The 27,539-nt window shown below is 35.3% G+C and overlaps 1 protein-coding gene across 2 annotated transcripts; it reads left to right on the top strand.

The window, feature by feature from the left end:
* The first annotated feature begins 189 nt into the window (after positions 1-189).
* On the top strand, positions 190-27,539 carry LOC140782042 (nuclear pore complex protein NUP214). Of its 2 annotated transcripts, none has more exons than XM_073128387.1 (18): positions 190-508; positions 594-802; positions 2,803-2,971; positions 4,373-4,519; positions 5,091-5,215; positions 5,630-5,742; positions 7,464-7,603; positions 8,931-9,093; positions 9,225-9,352; positions 9,503-10,062; positions 12,515-12,667; positions 12,832-12,889; positions 14,857-14,990; positions 15,074-15,198; positions 16,319-16,649; positions 23,685-23,895; positions 24,023-25,795; positions 27,197-27,539. In XM_073128387.1, the coding sequence occupies exons 1-18, from the start codon at positions 304-306 to the stop codon at positions 27,310-27,312; spliced, it is 4,860 nt and encodes a 1,619-aa protein (XP_072984488.1). In that variant the 5' UTR covers positions 190-303; the 3' UTR covers positions 27,313-27,539. The 2 variants fall into 2 exon arrangements, with proteins under 2 accessions (XP_072984488.1, XP_072984486.1); XM_073128385.1 differs by having other exon boundaries at positions 209-508; positions 9,225-9,349.

Raw genomic sequence — 27,539 nt, 5'->3', positions numbered from 1 at the left:
TTAATTATCTTATATATCTTTTAATTTATTCCCGGATAAAAATTATTTTCAATAACTGACTGGTTAGGATGTAATCGTTGTTCATTTGTAATATGATTAAATTAGAAGGTTTATATGTAGATTATCATCGCATACATCTCGACCGTTAACCATTCTGCGTCTATAAAACGCTGCTCGCTCTTTCCTATTAGTCTTCCCGCTCAACTTTTGTCCGTTCATAAGAGCATAAACACCGACCTTTTCCTCACTCATTACTCTTCCTCTTCCACTCTCGCGCTAGGGTTTAGGGTTTCAAATTACCCAATGGTGGAAGAATGCAACCGTCAAATCCGACTCGAAGAAGAGATCGAAGGCGACCGTGGCGCTTCCGCGGACTACGTCTTCCGTCGGATCGGCGAATCGGTCCCTCTCCTCTCCTCGGATTCGTCCTTCGATCTCAATAACCCTCCGTTCCGGCCTCTCGCAGTCTCCGATCGCTTCGGATCGCTGTTCCTTGCCCACTTGGAAGGTTCGGTTATTTCTATACATCTTCTGCTCTCTGCGTTGGCGGCTGGATTTTGATCCTGATTAGGGTTTCCATATTGGGAATTTAGGTTTTCTGGTTGCAAGGACGAAGGATGTTATAGGGGTAGCGAAGGAGATCAAGGAGAAGGGGAAGGGACCTTGCATTAAGGAATCGAGCGTCGTGGATGTGCGGATTGGTAGGGTTTCTGTGCTGGCGCTATCGAGTGATTCTTCCACACTTGCGGCTGCTGTTGGTGGAGATATTCACCTATTTTCTGTTCGCGCACTCCTTAATAAGGTAGCACATTTCTATACTCGTGCTTTACTAATTCAAAATTTTTAGGTCTGAACTTTTGATTGCTGAAATAAGAACTGCCAAATTGGAATTTAGAGCAAATATGATTAAATCCAACTAAGTTTTTTTTTAAATGAACATGTTCGTAGTGTAAATTCTATTCTGTCCAGGTCTTCTTTTAGCTAAGAGTTGCACATATGTTCTTTTAATTTGAAATGCTGCGTTGGTGAAAAAAGAAGAGGTGCTAACAATTGAATAGACTGAATTGACAAATATTATTTAGTTATCCAATTTGGGTTGTTTCAGTTTAGTCCCAGCCATGATTGACAATCATTAGAGTGTGCTGGCCATAGATGCCACTAAGCAAGTGACTGCACAATAATGTAAGTTAGGCCTCTTTTTTATACAATATATTTGCATTTTTTCTGTACCTTAGAAGTCATGGGTCGAAAAGAACATAAAAGCTACTATCAGGAGAAATCAATCTCCTTTTTGCAAGAATCTATTTATCAATTATCAGGTGATGTGGTTAATTGCTAGGATCGTGGGGCCTTATGTGTCTTGTGATCATGATGTTCTTTTTGGTATGAACTTAATGCAAATCTAGTATGAATGCAATGTTTTGGAGAACAATCAACCAAAACAAGTAATTAAAATAAAATATAGTAAGCAATAACTGACAATAAGTTAATCGATTAAAAGGATCACTATTAGATGAAAGGAGAAAAAACCACTCAGATAAGGCAGTAACTTCCTCAGCTCTCAAGTAGGTATGTTGACAGTAGAAATACTTAAAATATGGTGTAAGGAAAGACTTTGGAGTTTAGATTTATCGATAAATGGAATAGTAGTGCTTTTACTTTAAAACCGCATCTTTCTTTTTACGTCCGGGCACCCAAAGATTCTCTTTCATTACTGAAATTTTTGGATAACAACAATAACCAACGAAAATTAGAGATTGAAGAAGGAAAGAGGTTTATAAAAGAAGTATAAGAGATTAAAAAGAATCTTAAGATAGGGTAGGAGAAAGGGAGAGAGAGAGATAAGAAGATGGCAGGAGAAAAAATGAGAGATTCTCATGTAATAATCCTTAAATAGGTTAACAACTTTGATTCTAGCTGATTCTAATAGGAACTTATTTTCTAATAGGACTCTAATCGATCATTTTACTTAAATTGACAAACCCAATTTAGGTAATAAATCAATGCGGACATCCCCCACATATGAGCTCACCATAACTATTAATTGAGATTCTAATAGAAATTCATTTCCCAATAGGATCCTAATTGATTAAGTTTTACTTAAATTAATTAATCCAATTTAGGTAATAACTCAATACGGACATCCCCCATATATAGGCTTACTATATCTATCAATTGACTGGTTCAATTGATCATTTGAATTAAGAATCAACTCAACAAATTAAATGTGAAAATAAGTTGAGCCTAATTAGCTCAATTAGACTAAAATTGGACTCAAGCAACTTTATTTTGGTGAAATTGAAGATGATACCCACATCAAAACTGCTTTGCTCACCTTGATCGGCTTATGTCTTCTCTGCCATCTGTAGCTGGTGAATTGTTCTATGCAATTATGCTAACTTTTCTGCAGCTCCTTCTTGTTGGAAGGTCCGAACAATGGCTAAAATATCAGTCACCTTTTAAGGACAATAGTTTTTGAGACCAGTAATTCTACAAAAGTTTTGCAAGAGAATAATCACATTTTGGCATGTGTGCTCTTCTCCTTTGACTTTATGATGAATTGACTCTGAAGATCCTTACATATTGTAGATCTATATTATATGTACTACTATTTTTGTTATTCCAGTTTCTCACTCAGTAATTTAAGTAAAATTTATTTAAGTTTGTATTACATGACGCATCAACTACATTATTATGCCATCTGATTATCCTTAATCTTTTATCATTTTTTTTTGCCAAGATTTTGTTCTTGTGCCTAATGATGTGAAGATATTTTCTGTTGTTTTTGTACTATGTTTGTAGGATAAGAAACCATCTTTTTCGTGGTCTCTTAACGAATCTGACACTGTCAAAGACTTGAAATGGCAAAAAGGTGTAGGGATGTCCTTTGTTGTTCTTTCAGGTCATGGCACGCTATATCACGGCCATTCAAATGAACAACTGAAGGATGTGATGAAGAATGTTGACAGTGGTTTGTACATATTTCTGTATATTATTATGAAGTCCAATTTCATATTTAGTTTGAAGCTTTATAAATTGGAGAAATTTTTTCAGAAGTTTGAAATTTAAAAGAATTCAGAGCTATTCTATTTTGTACTTCATTGATCCAGTGGCTGTGCCATTTCTCCATTTCTTCTTATGTCATATAGTCTATTTGTAGACATAAATATTGTATCTTAGGTTTCGTAGATGCCAATATTTGATGCTTTTTAGTTAGGAAATACTGATATTTGCTGTGAATTTCATTCCTTGGGATCTAAGATTAAAATTTGTAGTTTTTTAATGTGAGATTTCCATATTGTCAACTAATTTTAGGTTTCCCATAAAAGCATTAACTGATATAATCAACTTAAGACAATCCAAAAGTTCCAAGTATTGAACAGTTCAAATGATTTAGTGATGTTTAAACAACAAGAAATTTCCATATTTTATTCTGATAATCTTCCTTTTTGGTGAATTTTAGATCTTTTTATTTGTTAAACCAATTATTCTACCAAAACCAGAGATGTGATCGGCGAAACTGCACAAAACTTCTGAAGTTGAAGCCCATTTAGCTTGGCCAACTGATTTGGGGGCCTTGATCCAAACTTTTTTTTCTTCTAATTTTATCAAGGTTGTAACTTGTAACAAACTGAAGCTCGTTTCATTGTACCAAAAGCAGAATCAGGGACCTCGTTCCCTTTCCTTACTAGGTTCGGGCATCATTTGGAGTGACAATAACGAAAACCTTATTCATCTTTATCAGTTTAGGTTTATTAGTGGGCACCACCTGGAGAATCAATGGTAATTCTTGCCTCCATAAAATTTCGGATTGTGAATTTAGTTATGGAGGCAATCTTCCAGCAATGAAGTTAAGGATTCATTCTTCCTGTCCTTATGAAAGCACACAAACTTGCAAGATTGGAGATTATGCATTGGAATGTCCTTTTAAATTGAACTATAGCAAAATCTTGGTTCTCATATTACAAGTTTTGCACGGATCTTTCCTATTGGCACTTCAATATAATGGAAAACATTTGAAACTGTATTATCTGCTAATCCTTCTCTTGACCTTAAATTGTATTACTATTGAATGGCATCCAAATTCCAAATTAACTACAGCCTCTGAAGCAAAATTTCCTCAGGTAAACGATCTTCATGATTATTATCAATTGATATCATAATCAGCAAAACTGTTATGAATCTCATAAACCTGTTGAAATTGCTTGTTTGCTGTTTTTAAACCTTGATCTAATTTATCAGTTTAGCATCCGACATTTGAGAAATTTTATTTAATTTTTGTGAGATACCTAATCTTTGCATTTTTTTTCCAATAAATGATTGTGTTCGTTTTATTTTTAGCTGTAGCAGTTTAAATTTCTGTTTCTTGTAGTTGACTGGAGTATGCAAGGTGATTTTATTGCTGTTGCAAGAAAAGATTCTTTAACTATCTTATCGGCCAATTTTAAGGAGCAAATTTGTATGTCACTCTTGTTCCAATCATGGCGTAATGATACTGATTTGGGGTCCAGCATCAAGGGTAAGCATCTTTCCATGCTATTTTTCGTCATCAAATTGTTCCTTATATAACCTCGTACTAGGCCTTGATACTTCTGTTCAGATAGAATGTATAAAGAGTTTTATGAGAAATGAATATCTAAAGATGATTATGAGAAATGAATATCTTGAGATGTTTATGAGAAATGAATATCTAAATATGTTTGTGAGAAATGAATATCTAAAGATGCTTATGAGAAATGAATCCATGAAGTTTTATGAGAAATTGAAATAGAATTATTTATGAAACAAAGGGTGCTGTGCTTACAACATGGTAGGTTGACAATATCTTTTCAGCCAGTAATTTCCTTATATTGCCTGTTTGAAGATTAATATTTCTCATATCTCTCAGCTCAAGTGTCTTATGAAGTGCAAGAATACATTAGTTTTCTTTTTCTCTTGAAATTTATTCCAGAAATTGTGAGATTTCTTTGCCTTGATTAATATCAGCTATCAATTATTTTCTTTGTTAATGCTACTTGTTTACCTAAAGATTCCAAATGGATTTATTAAAAGAAAATTATCGTCACATGGATTTTATTTTCATTTGTCAGTGGATTCTGTCGGGTGGGTGCGCCATGATAGTATTATTGTGGGATGTGTTCGATTGAATGAAGATGGAGATGAGGATGGTTACTTGGTTCAAGTGATAGCAGACAGTGTGGGAAAATTTATTGGGGTTAGTGCATATCTACTCATTTAATTTGTTACTGCTTTTCTGTGAAAACAGATTTCTTACCCCACGATTTTACTTTGGGACTTCATTCTGGTTAATTCTCTGACTTGTATTCCTTAGCACTATGTAGCTGATCAGAGAGGAACTTACTTACCATGCAATGAACCCATTTAGTTTACTTGTCTACCTTAACATGGATATATGTTCTTAAACATAGTTTGTCAATTAAGAAGTTGATGACATCACAGGCGTAATTGGCTTGATTATTCTTTTGAAATTAGGTGCCTAAGTTAATATATATTCATCTTAAAATTTCTGACCATTAATTTTGCTCACTGATGTTTTGTTCACTACTTTAATACTTCTATATTTGTTATGTGATCGAATCACCTTTTGTTTCTTTCATCATTCATGTAGGAATTGTGCCAGCCAGTTGTCTTTTCTTTCCCTGATTTGTTTGAAGGTATTTTGTATGATATACTGCCGAATGGATTTGGGCCTCATCTGCTATTGAGCTATCTTGATCGCTGGTAGGAGGAAATTTGAGGTTCAGAGTTCAGTTTTATGCTTATTTATTATAAAATGCTGTATTGCTTGGTTTATACTTTATAATATTGCCTTCGTAATTATATAATTCAGCTGTTGGAGGTACTTCATCGTATGTGTGATTAGTCTTACTTTTCCTCTGCAGCACGATTTTCATTCCCAAGAGAAGTCTTGGTTATAAAACACCATGCTTTCTTTAACTTTTAGGTACCTGATGTTGTATCATTATTTCAATGTCTGAGTTGACCGCATAGGAAGAAGTAAGAAACACATTAGAATATCATATAAATCTTTAGAGTTTAGATTTGAGTATTTGACTTGCCGAGGCAATATCAAAAACAGATCTCCATATTAGCAAAGCTGATAATAGGGCTACTGCCTAATAAAGAAGTACATTTTTTGGAAATGTGGAGACCTTAAATTGTAAGATGCAGATTCAGTGGATGATCTGTGATAAAAGCTAGTCACTTTCTGTTTCAGTCCTAGTAGTAAGTGGCGGCATTTTTCTATGCCTTTAGCAAGATTCCATCGGCACTACTTTTGCCAGTTGGTAAGGTATTTGTGAAGTAGCACATGCAATACCACCTACTGCAAAACCAGAATGGGGTAGCGTACCTTGTGGCACGCCAGCATGTCGAGCTTGATAGAGAGTTGGTGTCAATCATCCTTTAAGAATTTAATTCTGACTAAAAGTGACCAAAGATTAGGTGATAATTTTGAGTAGGTACTTTCGGAGAAGGTAGACTTTAATAGACTACCAGTATGACATAAAACTGGTACACTTTTTTTGGGAAGTTCTAGAACATATATTGCTCAATTGTAGCACAAGATATATACTATTAAACACATTCATACGTACACTCATATATGTTCATGTCTATGTATGTATGTATGGCAATGAGTTTCATCGATTTTTTAGAGATTTAATCTCAAATCCATAAAATTGTTACTGACTATTACAAATGGTTTACTTCTGGAAGGTGTGCAAGGAAAATAGCATTTTATTATAAGTGTAATGTGGATTGTCCAATTCTTTTTTTTTTTTCATAAAGAATATTATTAGTCTCTGGAAATTTGGATATTTTTTATCCTTATATCAAATATGAGATGAATAGTTTCCAACTATTGGACAATAGAGCAATGATACATCCAGTTGAGGAGGTCATTTTCATGCTTAGTATAGATCACCTTACTGGGGCTGTAGATATGATCTTGACCTTTTTGATATATAAATATATACGAAGGGGAGTAATAATTTATTTTGCATTACAATTGTCTATAAAAGCTAGTGAAAATGTTATTCAATGAAATCATTGCGTCCTTTACTCCTTTTAATATATAGAAAACCAATGATTTAAGTGCTGCCTGGTATAGTAGATGTTAAGCAGCATGAGAATGATGGTTGTGCCTAAATGCATGCTGAGAGAGTGAGGGAAGGATGGATTTTCATGTTAATCCATTTGTGCTTTGTATCTTTATGATGCTTGTCTAGTACTCAGCTGTACCGACATATTATCTAGATAAAGCACTGAATTTGGCCTTGAACTAATGGAGTTATGAAAAAACTGTTGTACCGAGTTCCATATTACTGCACAGTTGCCAGTGCTCTTTATGCTGATGTAGTATAAATGGACTTTTCCTCTCCTTGGACATTCTCAGATATTTTGATTGTTGCTTATATCTCCTATAATGTTTTCCATAATAGGGAGCTTGTGCTGGCTTCTAACAAGAAGACTGTTGATCAACATGTTCTGTTATTGAAGTGGTTTCTTGATGACGAAAGAAGGGAAGTGCTATCTCTTGAATTCCAAAATGACAAATACACTCCCAGGATTGATCTACGAGGTAAATAGTTTTTAACTTTTAGAAAAGCAACCTATTCTCCCTTTGCTTGGTAAATCAGACTATCAGAGAACTATTTCATTTGCACCTGATTTTTTTTCTCTTTGATTCTTTTGCATTGAAAGAAGAGCAATTATTAAGGCTTGAAGTACCATATTTTTTTGAACTCATTTTCTTGATCATATGCCAGAATTGTTAGCCATCTTATTAAAGATATTGAATTCTGGTCATCACATTCTTTATCTGGGACTACTCTCAACTATTATTAGACTAATGATAAGTCCGTATTCTGGTTGACTATATCCAAGCCCCCATTGTCAAATGCTACATAGCTTGCTCTCATGTTTTTATTTCTAGAGAGTCTAGGGAAGGGAGGAATCAGAAAAAAAAATGAAGATATTCATATTAATCTGTATGAGTGAGGTGATATACTAAGTATCATTACCTGTACAAAACATGCATTTACATGTTGTGGAAGCTAGTTTATGTAATAGGTTTAAATTGTGTGCTATTAAAAGTGCAGCTTGATAAACCATTTCAAAATGTGTGGAAAATTTTGTGGTTGTGACTTCTATTTGATAAATAAACTGTTATATCAAAAGTTGTATATTTGGATGAAAAGTTTTTGCTATTGCTTATCCTACTGCACTTTACTTGAGTTCGTACATGACCTACTGTATAATGCCTTCTTGTGATCATTTTCCTGCCTCTAGGGAAGGCTTTCTTAGATTGGTTTAAGGTGTCTGAAATTTTGATATACTGGAAAGTGTCACAATCCTGTTTTCCAAAATAATTACTTAGTGGCTTAGTCCCAACTCTTATGAAGGTTGAGTGCATATAACTTCAGTGCTAGAATAATTGGCACCACCTCACATTAGCTTGCACAGATATTGGTTATTTATATGATGTCACATGAGTCCCTCATATGACTAAATCAGGGTGCAATAGCCCTATCTAGGCTATTAGCATAGGTTATCTTCATTATAATACTTTTTTATGAATGCTAATCTTGACTTGTTTCTTTCTAATTTAATGTTTATGTGCACCAGATGAATGCTAATTTGAAATATGTAAACCTGCCATTTGAAATTGCATGAGTTAATTATTTCATTGAGCACTGTTCGTGTTGTATCAGTAAGTTATTTTATCTTTTGTCTGTAATAGACATTATGAGCTTCTTATGAAGATGATATTAATGCCTAACAACACAATTTATGCCATGCAATACTCCAATATGCGCATTTTACAAATCAAAGAAATAGAAGATACACTTTCTAATCATCTTTTATTATGGACTATGGAGCATAATGATATTATTCTTCTGTTTCAGAAAATGGTGATGATAATTTGATATTGGGTTTTGGTGTTGAAAAAGTCTCTTTGTTTGAGAAAATGAATGTACAAGTTGGTGCTGAGTTTGTTGAACTGTCCCCACAATATATCCTTCTTTGTTTGACCGCTGAAGGAAAGCTTATTTTGTATCATGTTGCAAGGTACCTTTTCTATTTCACATTCTGTTAACAGAATTTATTAACATTCAATAGTTTTAACCCAGTATTTTAGATGACTCAGAGGCAGTTCAGTTGATGCCTTTCGTATCTTTTGACTTGAGGTTCTTGTTTAGTATTTCAGATCCTTCAGAGTTGCCACAATCTACCACCCTTTCTTTGGAAAGTGAGTTGCCTGCAACTGTTTCTGGACAAAGTGAGTTGGTGAACGAAGTTGATGAGTCACCTGCTTTGCATGAAGGTAGCAAGTATTAAAACTTCCAAATGTTGTTTTACTGAATTTATTTTTATTTTCATTTAATTTTTAAGCTGATTGAGTATGGAATTTGAAAATATCCCAAAAGTTTTGGCCTTCATCTGAGCTGATTTTTAGTATGTGAATAAATCTTTTCAGGTGAGAAATTGAAATCTACTGGGAGAAAAGATATAACATTACATGAGGAAGAAAATACCCTTGCTAGCATGAGTAGAGTCGTTGATTCATTTAAAACTGATGGAGGTTTAGCCATACCGCTATCCGGTGGGAAACTGTTCGGTGCTAATACTCTCAATAATAAACCACTGATATTTACTTCTGGTGGACCAGCTTTGAGTAATATCAAAGAAAGGACAGGTACTGGGGTTGAGAATAATTCATCCTTTCACCTGCAGAACAGCTTTTCAGCTGAGGCAAAATCTTTCAGTTCTTCAAAGGGCTTTACTCATGAACCATCAAGTATGGTAATTCCTTCAACCAAGCCTTTCCAAATTGAAGGGCGCACATCTTCCATGTTGAGGTCTGGAAATGTCGAAACTGTTCCGGCAAGCATTGGCTCTCTTTCATCAGTACAGGAAGGGTTTGCTGCAGGAAAGTCACAGATTTCTAGTGTGCATCCTTTCCTCGGGAATGCTAGAATTCACAAGCCTCTTCAGATGTTTAACTCTGAAAAGGATCTGTCGAAGCAATTTTATAATGTAAGAGATCATTTTAAAATTCTGAATTTTTAGAGTTTGCTTGGAAACACTGCATTGTGTATGTTTTTTTTATTAATGTTCTATGTATTCAATTACCCTTTTCATTTCAGTACAATACCTTTATTAAGGGCTTATGAGTTGTGTACTCCATGCTTTATATGGAAAAAGCTAACACAGCTTAGTATCGAAATAAATTAATCCACTTGTCTTAATACATCATATAGAAGTTCAGACATTTTGATGATCTTTATTGAGTTTCATATTAATGTTCAACCGACATGCATTCTTATTGGTCTGAGAAAGTGCGCATCACTTAAATAGAATATCTTCCATGACTTGAATAAGAAGAAACTCATTTGTCTTACCAATCTTTTGACCTCAATTTTTTTCTTCCATATTTTGGCATCTGATTGATACTACATTTATTTAGTTGTTTTGCTTTAAGAGAAATTTTAATTAGTATAGTACAAAAGAATGTACAAATATAGTTACTAAAATCTCTGTATAGAACATTATGAAGTATGTTGCAAAGAGGGAAAGTGATTGGGTCTTCAATATGTTAAGGTGGAATGTAAATGAAGAAAAAGAAAGCCTAGATGGTTATCAATTATGGAGAGTCAAAATGATGGAAAATTGATAATCGATCTTCCGTAAGTGGACTTTGATTAAACATTTGTTGAAATTTCATGCCTTGCTATTTGACATGCCACAGAAGATTCTTATACTTTGTTGTAAAATTTAATATTCGAAAGATATTCTAAGTGACATTAAACATGCTGGAAGAGACTTAGAGAGAATTAAAACTGAATAATAAAGACATGGGATAGTTTTTTTTTGGTGCTGCTTTAGTTTTAAAACTGGCCAAAATGTCTTATGTGGTAAATTTATCCTGATTGCTTGGATAACATAATTGTGGAAATTAAAATTTGAATCTTTATAAGCAAGTATCAGACTGAGATTATTGTGAATTTACATTATATGAATAATTATATATAACTGGTTTTGTTGTTAATTTAATTTGTTAATGCATAATTTGGAACAATCCAGCATTTTACTGAGATACCTTCCTCTTTCTCTAGGATCTTATGGCAAAAATTGCATTTAGTTTATCTGTTTATGTTTATTGGATAATTACATATGGATATGCGCATATAATAAAGTATTTCCTTGGTGACTGTCTTTTACTATTTTTTCTTGTGTAGAGTGCCTGGGTTGAGGAGTGAGGATTTTGGAGAATCCAAGACCTTGAATGCTAACACTTAGTTCTTATTAATAATTGTAGATCAACTTGGAACTTCAAAATTCAAATAGTTTATACTTTTGTTGCAGGATTTGTAGGGTTATCCTAATATGCTAAGTATAAAGAATATCAGGTGGAATACATCTTCGTCATCGGAGCCATTTCAAAAACAATATAATTTTGGTCAGCTTGAGCACAAACTAGCAAAATTAGAAGGCTCCACAGGTATTGCAAGTTTTCTCGACTGTCTGTCAGCCTAAGACAACCCTCTAGAGATTAGTGTCAAATTCATAGCTGGAAAAAGACAATAGAGAACTTGGTATAAAAGCTAAATGGTCATTGGGGTCTAGACTCGAGAGTAATTCAAGCATACAAGGATTCAAGCTGTTCTGGCATCATACTTGCAATTTGTCTAACATATACCATTATTTGTAAGATGAAGTGTTACCTATGAGCATCAAACATGGGAAAGAACTGCTTGATATGCAATTATGCTGCTCATGACTGACAAGAATAAGGACATTGTAGTAAAGTACTGTCTTATGTTGTCATTGTCCACTATCTATTTATGGTATTACAGCATTCTTTGCACAGAGTTAGGACTTTGATATCACGTTTTTGCAGTACGAGCAAGAGGTCAGAACTTTCTTGAATTACATCGAGAGGAGGAAACACTCTCCTGTTTCTATTTGTGTGATAACTGTGAGCAGGTCTTCTTGTAACTTAGACATAGTTTTTCAATTTATAAAATAGTAATGGTCATTATATCCTTAACTTTCTTTGATAAGCGATGATTTATCATGATGGTATTGATAATTTCACAATCAGATGGCTAAGTTTTATGGGTGACATATAATGGAACATCTTGTACTCTAATTTCTATCATTTGATAAAACCTACCTTATCTTTCTAACGCTCTCTATCTACAATACTATAGTGTGAGTATATATATATATATATATATATATATATATATATATATATATGTAACCTGTAGAAAATTAGGATTGATGGAGTTTTAGTAAAAAAAATTTATGTATTTATTCTTTTTGGTTAATAATTCTCTCTATTTTATACTTTTTTTTTAAATTTCAAATATATTGTAGATACAAAATTACAAACAATCACTGGTAGGAGGGTGGAGTTGGACTCCCACTCCGAGTTCTTTAGAAAAAGCAAAAAGTTAATAAATGATTATTATCCTGCTTCCAGGTTAAGGATATGGCAAATGAACTAGATACCCTCTTATCATATATAGAACAAGAAGGCGGGTTCAGGGATGCCTGCACTGTCTTCCAGCAAGCTTCAGTTTTGACATTAGAGAAGGATCTACGAAATATTTCACAGATATCCCAGATGTGCAAGGTAGCATGACCACCATCTCTGAGAAGCTTCAGTTTGTTTATCTATTTGAAAATCTCTCTCTTCTTTTTTTTGTTTTGTTTTTTAATTCTTTTAATTCTTTTTTTTTTGAGAGTTTCAGTCCAAAATTTCACGACCCTCTACTCTTATCATTGTTATCATTGTAGAACAAAGTGCATGAACAGCTTATGAAGATCCAAGATCTTTTCAATAAGAAGTTGCAGGGTATGTTTGTATGCATAGTCTTTTTGCTCACTTTAACTTGAGTGTATATTTCATCTGCCCTTGTTGATACATTTACCTGACTATCTAGTTTTTATGAGCTATGTTATATTATATATAATTGTTTGGATGTGTGATAGTGTGGCTTTTGTGTCATTGGCTTCATCATGTAGTGGCATGACAGAGAATGAATTAGATCATTCTGGGATTATTACCTTTCACAAATTACTTGGAGGTTACCTTACTTTGGGATAATCTATAAAATCTTAGAAAATAACAGACTGTTTTTTGCCTTGCTAGTATTCTTGTACTTGCTTATCAACTGATAATTTACTCTTCTAGGCAGTTCAGGTGAACTTACCCTAGTCTTAATTGCATTTCCTGGCTATGTTTATTAAAATTGATTTTAATCATTTTATAGTAGAGTGTTTCTTGATCCCTTATTCACTTTCTTTATGTCCTCTTCCTTCTCCACTGGACCCGCCCCTGTTCTCATCTCTTTTCCTTTTCGTTTGCTTCTGGTTTGCTCCTAAGATGGATTTGATTTTGCATGGTCCACCTAACCCTTTTTAGATTGGAATGTTCCCTTACAATGCAACCAATTCCAAAACAATGATCATTGAGATAATGCTTAAAGCCTAAAAGCATATTCTGGCATGTATAGAGAAGTAGGAATGAGATAGAAGATGAAGAATTGCATAAATGTATATTCTTCATTTTTCGTGTATTAGGATCTTATACAATCATATGCTTGAATTTTGTTGTTGCATAATTGTGCTTTAGTATTGTCTTACACATCACAATTTACCAAATTAGATGTCAATTTATGAGGACGTGTATAATGTAGTTACAACTAATGTAAGGGTACATGGCAGCTGAGCGAGTAGATTTTCTATAATAAAAGGTTGCATCTAGGACCTGCATTAGCTTCTTTTTTGAGCATTAGTCATTTTTGAGTTCAATAAAGATATTCAAGTTTCCATGTTTTATCTATATGACCTCACTAAAGATATTCAGGATGAAGTTTTGTGGTTTATAGTGCTTGCCAAGGATGCTGTTATAATTGATAAATTTAGGACATGGTTGAACACTAAGCTAGAGGCATGGAGAATACATTTAGAATTTAAAGGTTTTAGGAGAAGTAGCTGTAAGACTGTATATATGGATTACAAACTAGTATGGAGACATGGAGGCAGTGATGGAATTATCCTTGAAAGACAAAAAGTATCAGAAATGAAGACTAGTTAGATACTATTATCTATTATTTGATATTCAAGTACTAGGTACTACTTGGAAACTTTTCATGATTCACTTGCTTATATCTGCTTAAAATGTGTGGGAATAAGATGTGTTTCTCATGTATACACACCACTCCTAGTATGCCAAATGGATGCATGAGGATAGTTCCTAGGCTTTATGTCGTTAATAGGATTTTGCATGTACATTTGTGCTAATCTTATGTTAATCCTTTGGGCCTTTTTTGGTTTGAGGCTAAGCTCCAAATTTGATTAGTTAGTCTCATTTCTTAGTCTTAATTTTTTGGAGAGTAAACTTGATTAGATATAAAAAAGAATAAAAAATATTTGGTTACTGAACCGGTTTAGAGGTCTCTGAACCATTTCAAGGGGGTTCTCTAAACTCAAAACGAACAAAATCTTAGGTTCCTAGTATATGGAAGGCTAGACCATACCCAATTTTGACAGGGCACTGTACACGATATGTACCTTGCTGACAACTAAGCAGTGGGCAAGGCAGTCTTTTGGCATATCCAAGTCTTGCATGAGAAGGCTCTATCATGGCTATATTTTTCCACTCTCATCTCATGATAAATTTCAGAATTTGTTAGCATGCATTCTTATGAGTTTCCTATCATTGTGGGAATATGATGGATTTCAATTTTGAATTTTATGTAGTAGCTGTTGACATGGCATATACTGTATCCATTATGTTTTTTCGCATATCTTTTCCAGTTTCTGCTAGGAAAATCTACATGGAAGGCATTGTTAGACAAGCTTCTAATAGTCAATATTGGGACATATGGAACCGGCAGAAATTAAATCCTGAATTTGAACTCAAGAGGCAGCATATTCTGAAAGCAAACCAGGTGAGTTGCACATATTTTTATTGATGGTTTTCTCTTTTTTCAGTACTCTGTAAACTTCTTTATAGTGTCCTCTTTTCATTTAGAACTTGACAAATCAGCTTATAGAGCTGGAGAGGCACTTCAATACTCTTGAGATAAACAGGTTTGGTGAATTTGGAAGAGCTATGCCTCGTTGTAGAGCTTTGCAAGTCAATACTGGACTTTCAAGGTATGCTAAGCATTCTTTACCAGAAATGCCTTATTACGTTCATGTGATTTGACTTAGATCATGTTTAATGGGAGTCAATATAAAACAGAAAACCAAATAACTGTAAGATTAAAAATTTAGAAGGTTAAGTTATTCTTGTTTTAATTCATTTTTTTAACAGACTTGTATGCTTGAGAAGTTTACCTTGGAACAATTTTATTTGCACAGTTTTGCTATCTGCATCTGTTGCTCATGCTTGCTGAGATCTTTATTGTTCACTTGCTGGTTGTACGGCTTATAAAACATGCTGGCAGCTCCTAGCTCTTACAGCTAGGTGCTGCAAATTCTTATTGAAGACATTTGCAGTCAAGTTCAGCTAATTGAATGGAGTTATAAGGTAAAAACAAAAGGTTGATTACAATTGACCTGAGTCAGACATATATGGCTTGGTGGATATCTTCAAGTAGACTAAAGTCTCACTTTCACTCATTTTAAGTGACCTTTCATATATCTTTATGTGAACTAACTTTCTGGAATGATGGCTAACATGCGACATATATTCCCTGGTAAGTGGTAAACTTCCTTGAACTATGCCATCGTTGGATACATGATGCAATATACATACTCTTGATGAGTCACTTTAAGACTTCCTACTTTGAAGTACTTTCTTTGTGTAACAGGAATTCTTTGCCAAGAGCCCAGACTTTCTTGAAATAAGTGGCTTATTGTACCTAACTTTTGTCAATGAAACTTGATTGTATAAGCTAGTAGTAGAAGGTTTGCGTTTTAGTAATATGTGTCTTGTCAGCATCAGATGCTTATAAGTTATAATTTAAGAGCATACAATTTGGCTTTTCCAGATGCTTGAATTATTGTGAATCAGTCTTGGATTTTTTTAGGAGCTATTTCCCATTTTAAACATTATCAATACAGAAAAACACTTATTTGTTAATATAGTTTCTATTATTGAAGTTTCTTTGCTGACAGTTATTCAAAGCAGTTTTTCTTATAGTAATTAGTTTGCATTGTTTCTTTCCTGATATTTTGTCATGTAGGTATTAGATTGCTGAGTTCTGGATCTTTATCTTGACTAAGAATCTTTCTGTTCCAATACCCACTGATGCTGGACCTTAATATCCAGGCGAACGCAATCTGTGCACAGTGTATACAACACACTGAACTCACAATTAGCAGCAGCGGAGCAACTTTCTGAAGTCCTCTCGAAGCAGGTTGCTACGCTTAAAATAAGCTCACCCTCTGTAAAAAGAGGAACTGTAGCAAAAGAACTATTTGAGTCGATTGGCCTTGGCCATGAAACCAGTGCTTTCCAATCTCCAGATATAAAAAGACCCAGCTTTGCTCCTGATTCCCTGAACTCCTCAAGGAAAGAGTACCCGAGGATAAGTTCACCGGGTTCTATAAAGGGTTTTGAACCAGAGACTGCAAGGAGGAGGAGAGAATCATTGGATAGGGTAATTTACTGGAACTGATATTACTCATCTTAAACACTTCAATTTGGTATGCAAATTAATTTTCTCTTGATATGCATCTGAATCATCGCGTTGCTAGTTGCGTTCACAATTTTGAACTTGCATTGACATAGCATTTTAAACTTGTTTCATATTTCTGGTTAGAGTACGAATGTTAAGTACATAGGAAAATAGTGATAATGGTTTGATATTGTTGCATTTCTATACTTATCATTGAGATATTAATTAATGAAAAGGTACCACTGCCACAAAAAATTTCTACAAATTAATCGTGCACTAGTGGGACACTCACAGAGAAAATATCTCATAACAAAATAGACAAACTAGGTGGCTGAATGTTTCTTACAGAAAGTCAATAGAGTCCAGTGGACTGCTTGATTATTTTCTTTGTATGCATGGGATATTTTGATTTAATACGAGCATGTGAATGAATCAGGACAGCAGGGAATCATTCAAATTTCAAATAAATGTCAATTAATTGAGCACAATTAAATTTTCCATGAAAAGATTTAATATCAGTTAAAATTGGGCCTAAAAAAACAGAATCACAAGGCAAACATTTACTTTCTAGTTCTTGGAAAACAATTAAATACTTATGATGCTTGGCTGAGATTCCAAGATTAATACTTAGTTCAATTAAAGCACAAATAAAAAAGAAAAGCTCTCAATCTCACTTAATGAAAATAACCAGATAAGATTATCAATAAGATTAAAGATAATTCTATGTATACGAATCTGATGCTCAAGATACTAGGAAGAGAAAAGAGTTCACTCAAATTGTGGCCACTGGACTCATCATTGGAGTTGGAAACGGGATCAAGCATCCTTGCTGAATGTTGATGCATCCTGTTCTTAAGAGGAGACGGTGTTGATGTTCGGCTGCTCGGGGAAGAAGACACTACGGTTTCATACCTCTAGGTCTTTGGTTTCACACCATGGATTTCAAGATTGCTTAGCAATTTACCCAAAATCATTTATCCCCTTCTTTATTAGAGATATGCCTTTAAATAGGCTACAACCAATAGAAATAGTCAAATTAAGTCTCGAAATTTCCAACCATGCAAGAAAATAATCAAGACAAATCCTTTCCTTATTTTCCCTAACAATCAGAATTGTTCTAGTTTGAGAAAGGAGCACCGCCAAGTCCACTAGGGGCCTCCTGAATGAATAAGAAATGGACAGCTGAGGTCAGGCTTGCATGAACAAAATAAGATAATAAATCAAAATAAATCTAAAACTAAAATGAATAATGTCTAAAATAAGTAGGGGCTAGAACCACATCATTAAATCTAATGCGGGATCCATGCCCCTATGCTTCTTGCATCCATAGGTTCGGTTGAACCTAGGCTCAAGTCTCTGATGTGCATCATCATCTTGAGGTAGGGAAGAACTAGACCCCGTCGATTTCGGAGGAGAACTGTCGTACTGCTCCAAGAGGTCTTGGTGTAGTCACTGGAGCTCATCCCGTTTGAGCCAAGTGTCTTTCGATTTAGGTTTACCCTTCCACCTCACTAGATACCTGCGAGTACCGCAATTCTTCGTAGATGCAATGTTATCATCTAACATTCTATCATAATCATTAGCCATTCTAGTATTTCAGAATGTAAGGGTAAATAGGGGCCCAAAAAAATATGGTCTTTGGTAGGTTCAGTGTTAAGTGGGATTTCATGATTAAAATCCGGACCTCTAAATTATATCTTGAATGTTAAAAGTAGAACTTATGCCGAATTGGCAAAATCTTTTAAGATATCAACAACTTAAGTATTGTCGTTTATTTTCTTAAAATTTTTGAAGGGTCTCATATTTCGAGCATGTAATTTCTTGATATTTCCCAGTGGAAACTGTTTCGAATGAAACCGAACCATAACATAATCCCAACATTAAAAGATTTAAATCTTTTGTGTAAATCAGCTTGGGCTTTATAATGTAATTACTTTATTCAATTTTCCTGCTGATTTTTCTATGCAAATTATGAATATGGGATGCAAACTCTGATGTAGACTTGGACACTATATGAAATGGAGAAATAGGGACAATTTCAATGGCTTGTCTAAGCCTCAAACCATGCGTGATTTTAGACAGACTCATACCTGTGGACCTATTAACCAAGTTATTATATGCAAATTCAGCACGAGTCAATTTGAGATCCCACTCTCAAATACTCTCGCCAACTAGTGATCTTAGCAAGTCATCTAAGCTCTTATTAACCACTTCTGTTTGGCCATCAATTTGAGGATATAAGGTTGTAGAGGTTGGAGTTTTGTTCCCATTTTATGCTAGAGAGTTTTCTAGAAATAACTTGTTAACATTACATCGACCTCATAAAAATACAAAGTTGGAACTCGAGTGGCATCAAAGGTCTTAGAACATGCAATGAAGTGGGCTATCTTGGAAAAGTGGTCCACAACAACTAAGATAGAGTCATGCTTCAACCTAGGACGAAATCTAGATTCACATCTTGTCGACAGTAGTTCGGCACTAGGAGGGGCATATAGACGCTAGCAGGTATGACGCCTGCTTACAGAAGAATATGTTTGACCGCCTCAAGTGTCTTATTATGCCCAAAAGATCCTGACGTTCACTAGCATGCAATTCCCAAAAAAGAAATTCTTGAAGAGAGATACCAAGAATACATAACTTGTGGAACCTGAAAAAGTAACCATCCTATAAGAGAACTAGATCTCATGAGTAGTATCACTATCCGCAAGGGTAAAAACCTCTCCAAATTAGGACAGAAGGCATACTCTTTGATCTTCTCAAAGTCGATGATAGGTGCATTCTTTGAACCAGCATGTACAGACATCGGCTGAGTGCGTCAATAGCTTTATTTTCGACCTCTGCTTTATGGCGGATAGTATAGGTGTGGTCTAGGAGGAACTCGACCCATTTACCTACCATGCCTTGAATTTAGATTATTTTGGGAGTTGATATAACACAAAGATTCATGGTCAAAAAATATGACAAATTCTTGCAGTAACAGGTAATAGCGCCAATGGCGAAGATATGAATTACCGCAAAAAATTTCTTGTCACATGTGGAATATCTTTGTTAGGTTTTATTTTCTCACTAAAATAAGTGACAGAATGAGACTCGACTTAAGATTCCACAAATTCCAATCCCAGAGGCATCACAAATAATCTCAAAGACTTTCGAAAAATTGAGAAGCCATATTACTGGGCTTCCATCATTTTTCTTTTAAAATTTTTTGAAGGCAATTGAACTCACCTCTTTTCAAGTAGTCGATAATTGGGGTCATAATAGTACTGAACGCTCTAATAAATCGACGATAGAATGTGGTGGCTAATTCATGAAAACTTCGCACATCCCTAATAGTGCGTCGTTTAGGCCACTTGTCTATTGTTCGAACCTTTTAGGGATTCACAGCTATGCCTTCAGTTGTGACAATGAATCATGAGAAAATCATTGATATGTCAAGAAGGTACACTTTTTTGGATTGGTGTACAACTGCTCTTTCCTCAACATAGTGTAGACCTAGCGGAGGTGGTCCAAATGTTGCTCTTAAGAGTTACTATGCATGAGAACATCATTGAAATAAACTACGAGGTACTTCCCCACGAAGGGTCATAACATTTAAGGCATAACTCTTATGAATGTACTTCGAGTATTGGTTAAGACAAAAGACATAACCATCCATTCATATAGACCATTCTAGGTCGGATGTGAATTTGGTGGTAGCCATATTTAAATCTACTTTGGAAAAGATAGTAGCTTCTGTCGTCATGTCTAGCATGTCATCTAACCAAGGAATGGGAAAATAGTATTTGACTATTATTTTGTTGATGGTGTGACTATCCACACATATATGTTATGTTCCATTTTTCTTTGGCGTCAGTAATGCTGGAATTGCATAAGGGCTCATGCTCTCTTTAATGAAGCCCTTGGCCAACAACTCATCAACTTGTCTCTTTAGTTCAACGTGCTTGTTGAGATTCTGCAGTGTAGCAAGTTGGGAAGACTTGCTCCTGAAACCAAATCAATGGCATGTTGGATATCGTGCATCAGAGGCAATATGTTTAGAAGGTCTTCTAGAAAGACATCAAAGAAAATTACTGGCACTAATTCACGAGGGACTGTTGACAGCTTGCTTTTTGGGGGGATTCTCGGGCAACCAACACGAGCATAGTAGCGCCTTTAGCTAACTCCCAATTAACCTCTCTTGCATCGATTAAGTTGATCCCATTTGGCTTTTTGTTCGGGCCCGTTTGTTTGTCACCACTCTTTGGTTGCAGTGCACAGGAAGAATTTTGACTTTCTTTCCTTGATGCTCAAATGATAACATGTTTGATTTACCAAAGACAGTAATGTCATTATGGAACAACCAAGGCCTACCAAGAATAACCCGACCTACATCCATATGCAAAACATCACCAAGCCATATCCTTGTAAATGGAGTATTGAAGGGGCACTAGGCACCTTTCTTTGACATCAAGGGCGATGTTATTGATCCATGTGACCTTATAGGGTTTAGGATGAGGTTCAGCCTTTAAATCTACTTACATTATGGCAGACGTGGATGCACCATTGACACAACAACCACTATCCATTATGACTTCACAATTCTTATTTCCAATTTGGGTGAAGTGGAAAATCGGTGTACGTCGTCAATCATCATTGACCTTAGATTGAGAGAAAGCACACTAATGACTCCAATCGAAGAAGACTCGATAGATCTAATACAACTTAGGACATCTTCATCAACTTCATGCTCCAAGTATTTGAGATTCTCATCAATCATATGTAGGTAGTTCTTCACTTCTTCCTCTTCAAGTGTAGGCTCATGCTTAGGGGTGAAAACGGATCGGATACGGACCAGATAGTACTCAACCCACATCCGGATTCATATTTTTAGTTCAGATACAGATTCAGATAACGATATTGGACAGATAGTAAAATTTAAAACCATATCCTAACCAAACGGATATAGATAATTTTTAGATAGAGGATCAGATCTTAAACGGATGTTGATTGAATTTTAAACGAATTATAATCTTTTGTTTAGATATAATTAATACAAAAATATGAAGAGTTTAACAAAAAATAAATTTTTTGTATGTCAAATACATATAAAATTATAGAAATTATCTCTACATATAATATATAACACATTATTAGTAACAATATCAATATTCTTTATTTAAATAAGCAAACTAAAAATTATAAATTATTCAAAAAATATGCGGGTAAACAGATATCCGATATCCTTATTTGAATTTGAAAATTATATTTGACCTGCATCCGAATCCGTATCTGAGTTTTTTTTAAAAATAAAATCCATATTTGAGTCCTTATTCGAATCGGATAGAAATTTTTTATCCGAATTGGGTTGGATAGCGGGTCATTTTGAGCCGTTTTCATCCCTACTCATGCTTGATCATTACCTCGTTGATATTTGTGATTTTGTAGAAATCTCGACCAACATTCCTATTGGGGTCAACCTTAGATGGGAAATAATTAGGATTAGGCCGACTTTGAGGTTGGACTCGAAAAACAAGGAGGATCCTAAAGGTTGAGTTAGAAAAATGACAACTTTGGGGCTGACTTGAAGGATGGAGGATTGACCCTTATAATCATTGACCTATGAAACTAGAGGGACTTGGCAATTGGCATCATTGAGGTGTAACACTAACGTGTAGGCTTTCTCAAGATTGTCTTCCTCAATCATTGTAAGTTTTTAACATGATGAAGGCATGAAGCAAATATTCAGTGGAAGTGGAAGCACTAAGATAATAGATGTGTATCTGAATGAAGGATCACAGGCCTAGGCATTAATAGTTCAGTAGTGAGTTGATATGCTTTCTGAGCTGAGGATGCATGATCATTCATGAAAAGAGGGGACATTAGAGCACCTGAAAACCTAAAAATAAAAAATCGTAGTGGTAGTGGATTATCAGCTAACACCTGGAATGCTGCTCTGAAGTTAAGGTAATTTGGCTTGTTTCCTGACAATAGTGAGATGTATAATATCTTGTAGAAACATAAGATTTTTGAATCCGTATAAGATTGTCGAAACACAGTCTATTAGTTCTATGCTTTTCTTTGTATTGGTTTCAGGTTATTTAATCTGTAAGTGCACTGTTGTTTGAATATTGATGCAGAAAAATTAACTTATAGAATACAATGTTCCTTTTACATATCTTCTATATGTGAAGGATTGCTCGAAGCCTCAAAGGTTTGCAATTCTCAAATAAGCTATTCATCAAAGTGAAATTTGTATTTCTTTTTTTTTTAATTAAAAGTTTTATAAAGGACTGCCTCTCGAAGTTGGTACAATGAAGTCATTGGAAATGTTGCATTAGTCCTACATAATATTGTACAGAGTAGTTACTTGCTGTGAGATAATCCGTATATTTTGGCAGGTCAATAAAAATTTCATTTGCAGTGATATGTTGTTAAAAGGTTTTATACTTATTTGTGTGACGTGAGAGAAAAGAAAAGGACATTAGGACATATTCAGTCTACTGTTTCTCTTATTGTTTTTGTTATAGATCTTTATTAGGTAATCTCGTGCGCGCATGTTACAAGTTGATTGACACAATAATTTCTTGTACCCTTTTTATGATTTACTGGGCATTTCACATTTCTTTTATGGGACACCTCTTTGTTTCTGTAAACATCTGGTCTGATATGTTTAATGCAAGTTGCTTATGTTGTCAGTTATTACTTTAACCTTCTCATTACCTTTCATTATCGCAATTCCCATGGCATTGGGTATTTGCATCATAACTTTGTCCATCTGCCTCTGGTTTAGTTCAATCTTTTCACCACGTACTATAATTATCACTGAACTTTGGATTTTTAGGTACTAGTGTACTCAAGAACTGCCATGTTTGTGGTGGGTTTCTTGATCAAAGAGTAATGAATACTTGAACAGAGATCTATCACTTTAACTTAAGGTTTCTTTTATTTTAAATTTAGGGATCTGGAAGAGTTATTAGTTGTATCAGAATTAGGAGGAGTGCATAGACATAAGTTCAATACTTTTAAAACTTTTTGCAGAGTTGGAGCTCTTTGGAGACACAAAAAACCACTGTGAAAAGAATGACACGACAAGAGCGCTTCAGTGTCAGCGGTCATAAGCCATTCAAGTCAAGCAAGGAAACATTTGATTCTCAAATGAAAGCTATTGTCCAAAAAGATAGTGGACTGCCTGCATTTTCTTTTTCTGAATCATCTGCAAGCAAGTCCCAATTGTACCTTTTGAATGAAGGTATCTTTCTAAGCAATGTTATTCTGGAAGTAATTCACTCTAAATGAATTGGAAAATGCATGCCAACATTGTTAGAATTATGTTTTCTTTTGTCAGAGATTTTCATTCCCCTGTCCTATTCTTGCAGGTGGTAAAGAGAAAATGATCACACAAACTTCTGAATTTCAGCAAAATTCTGTTTTTAAATGGGCGAGGGACTTCACGGGATCATCACAGAATTTAGGGTCAAAGTCTCATTCCTCAGAAGAGACACCGAGAATTGCTGCTCAGCCATCAAAACAGATGGTGCCATCACAATCGCATTCTAAAAGCGCTGTTATGAGAGAGAATATTACAAAACCTAAAACAGTTTCCAATCTTCAGCTTGAAACATCTAAACCGGCCTTAACATCTTCAAAATTTCCTGGCAATTTATCACCTATGAAGACCACACCACTGGAGAGAAAAGGCGAAACTACTTTGAACTTGAAAATTGGAGAGGATGGTCTGTCAAAATCATCGTCGGGTAGCATGAAACAATGGGACAGTTCTCTCAGATTATCTCAGTTATCAGAAGAGGGGAGTATATCGGCTCTTTCATCAACATCTGTAAATGCATTGGAAAAGGCTGCTCAAATGGATACATTGGCCATCAAAGAAAAGTCACCTGAAACAGTATCTACAGTATCAACTAAACCAACAGTTCTACCTCCTTTTCTACCTGTTCCATTATCAGATTCTAATATTTCTTCAGGTGTTGCTACATCCATGACATCATCCTTACCGGCCTCATCATCATCAGTAATGACTCCTGGAAGATCATCTCTGAGTACAAGGGCTGTAGAAGAAAACAGTAAAATAGCTTCAATTTCATCATCATTATTATCTGTATCAGAGAGTCCAATATTAAAATGTCAAACATTACATGTGGCTGAGGTTAAATCTAGGTCTGAGCCAACTCCAGTAGCTGTAAATGAGGTGTCATCAGACTTGACGAGAGACCACTCTAGGCTTGAGCTAGTTGGGTCAGGCTCGGCTGCTAGCGAACTTTCAATTGGATTAATTTCTGGGACAGAACCCAATTTGCTTCCCACCGTAAGTGGCAACTTATTCTCTCCGTCATCTGATTCTTCGCCTCAGATTCCATCTACAGCAGCATCATTTGTGAGCACAGAAACTAAAGAAAATATTGGATTGGATGTTACTTCATCACAAGAAGATGAAATGGAAGAGGAGGCTCCAGACACAAGTACTGTACTCAATTTGGGTTCACTTGGTGGGTTTGGCCTTGGATCTGCACCTCCTCCTAGTCAACCAAAATCCAACCCTTTTGGTGGGTCATTTATTACAACTAATGCAAGCAGTGCAAGCTCTCCAAATTTCTTGACAGTAGCCCCAGGGGAACTCTTCCGCCCTTCTTCACTTAGCCTCCCATCAGCTCAACCAGTGCAGCCATCCCAACCCATGAATTCAGGTCCATTTGCTAGTAACTTTTCTGGTGGACTTGGTGGATTTGGACAGCCTGCACAAATTGGAGCTGGGCAACATGCACTTGGATCTGTTCTCGGTGCTTTTGGACAATCGCGACAATTAGGTGCTGGTGTACAGGGCATGGGCTTTGCTCCTTCTGGTGGTTTTGGTGGAGGCTTTTCATCTGCAGCTAATACTGGAGGATTTGGCGGTTTTTCTAGTGCTGCAACAGGTGGGGGCTTTGCTGCTGTTTCTTCCAGTGGTCCAGGATTTGCTGGTGCTGCTACAGGAGGATTTGCTGCTGTTGCCTCTGGCAGTGGTGGGTTTGCTGGCGCTGCTAGAGGAGGCTTTGCTGCTCCTGCTGCTGCCTCGAACACTGGCGGCTTTGCCGCTGCAGCTTTAACTGGCAGCAGCTTTGGAGGTGCTGGCCAAGGTGGTGGCTTCATGTCAGGTGTGGCTATAGGAATGCAATCTTTTATTTGCTTGAAATTTAACATAAATTAGTGCTTAAGAAATCTCTTTATAAAAGTTACTAACCAAGACAGGATGGTGACCTTGAGACCATGTGGTTCCACCGCCAGTTATTACTGCATAAGTTTTCACCATTGTTTAATGTTATATCATAGATGCTAAAATGTGCTAGTATGGTTGCACCAAGCTTCAAATGTCCTCACCTGCTTACATTGGTCATAAATGAAATAACTAAAACTACTCGGAGAGGTTAAATGGTGTATGCTCTTTGCTGATGACACTCCTTTAGGTGATGATTTTAAGACAGAATTGAACACTGCTTAATATGATATATTTCTTGCCTAGGAGAAAATACCTACTTTAATTTGAACCTGACTTAATTAAGAAGGAACATGATAGATCTCTTGCATAAATTACAAGAATATAGCCAAAATAGAGCTTGTGATCTGGGATCCTTGCTGAACATTTAAGCATAAAGGGACATTAGAATGATCATAGGACTGAGTGTGCCTTTGGATCAAAATGATGGGTAAGCAGAAAATAACGTAACTAAAACTTGAGTTTCACAGAAATGAAGAAAATGCATGGCCACACTTTAGTTATATAAAGAATCACTTACTAGAGCTAAACAGAGAAGGATCCATATCACCAGCCCAAATAATTGGGACTAAATACTAGGTTTTGGTTATTATTGTCTTTTTTGTCGCTGCCATATAAATGACACCACGATTTGAATTAGTGAGTGAATGCTGCTGTCTTCTTATTGATGGCCTTGAAGTTGTACTGCATCCTAAATTAGTGCGCAATTTCTTAATGGAGGTTAAGCTCAGTTTTTAATGATCTCATAATGGGATTTGGAGGTTCACTTCCATAGTACTATTACAAGTAGAAATGCAGAGGCTATTAATGCTGTCTTTTCGAATAGAATGATCAGCAACTAAGTTTCCTCTTTCTCATAGAAGTTTGCTTAGAGTGCATTAAGAGATGGTATAAGATTGAACTATATGAGGTTTTCCTTCTTTTTTCTTTTTATTTCGTCATATATTTTTCTCCCAATCCCATAGATAAAATTATATAAGGAAGCTATTCTTCTACGAGTCAAGATTATCACATTTCAATTTCTTTCCAGTACTGGTGAGAAAATTTATGTCCGTAATCATCCTCTCTTTAGATCATGCTCATGCAATGTCTTTTATCAGGATATATATGCAAGTGTATATCATTGACCGGTAGTTAAGGGAGGTAGTTTTTTTATGTTTAAGGTGAGACTTGAAGTTGCACCGAATTGTTACTTGCTATACTCTTGTGAATGTGAGATGTTCAATATACTTGATTATTTACAAAGGGTGAAAGCTGAATATGGCAGTCTTGCAATATGCAGGTGGTTTTGGAGCTTTTGGTGGCAACCAGGGAAGTGGTTTCTCAGCATTTGGTGGAAGTAATGCTGGTGGACCTGGAAGGCCTCCGTCGGATCTTTTGACACAGATGAGAAAATAGTTCAGAGTTGCAAATTTGACTAAATTTTCATATGCAGAATGAGTAGCATTGGAAGCCGTGCCATCTTTTCTGCTTACGATTGAGTAGAATGAGGTTTTTGTTGTAAATGCTTTTTTTATGAGAAAAATAAATGTCTTATTTTGTTCTTACTAGAATAGAAAATGTTTTATTTTGTTATTCGCATGGAACTTGAAAGGTTTCTTACCTGATGAACCATTTGCCGCCTA

Source organism: Typha latifolia, chromosome 2 (assembly GCF_019914945.1).
Source record: "Typha latifolia isolate L0001 chromosome 2, TyphaL0001v2, whole genome shotgun sequence".
Classification (NCBI taxonomy): domain Eukaryota; kingdom Viridiplantae; phylum Streptophyta; class Magnoliopsida; order Poales; family Typhaceae; genus Typha; species Typha latifolia.
The sequence above is the reverse complement of the archived record's forward strand: the minus strand, read 5'-3'. Positions and strand labels throughout refer to the sequence as shown.

Excerpts from the sequence above, each read along its gene's own strand:
- LOC140782042 (XM_073128387.1), top strand. The coding sequence starts at position 304 with ATGGTGGAAGAATGCAACCGTCAAATCCGACTCGAAGAAGAGATCGAA. Across the intron at positions 5,743-7,463 it reads TTGAGCTATCTTGATCGCTG|GGAGCTTGTGCTGGCTTCTA; the intron begins GTAGGAGGAAAT and ends TTTCCATAATAG. Across the intron at positions 7,604-8,930 it reads TCCCAGGATTGATCTACGAG|AAAATGGTGATGATAATTTG; the intron begins GTAAATAGTTTT and ends CTTCTGTTTCAG.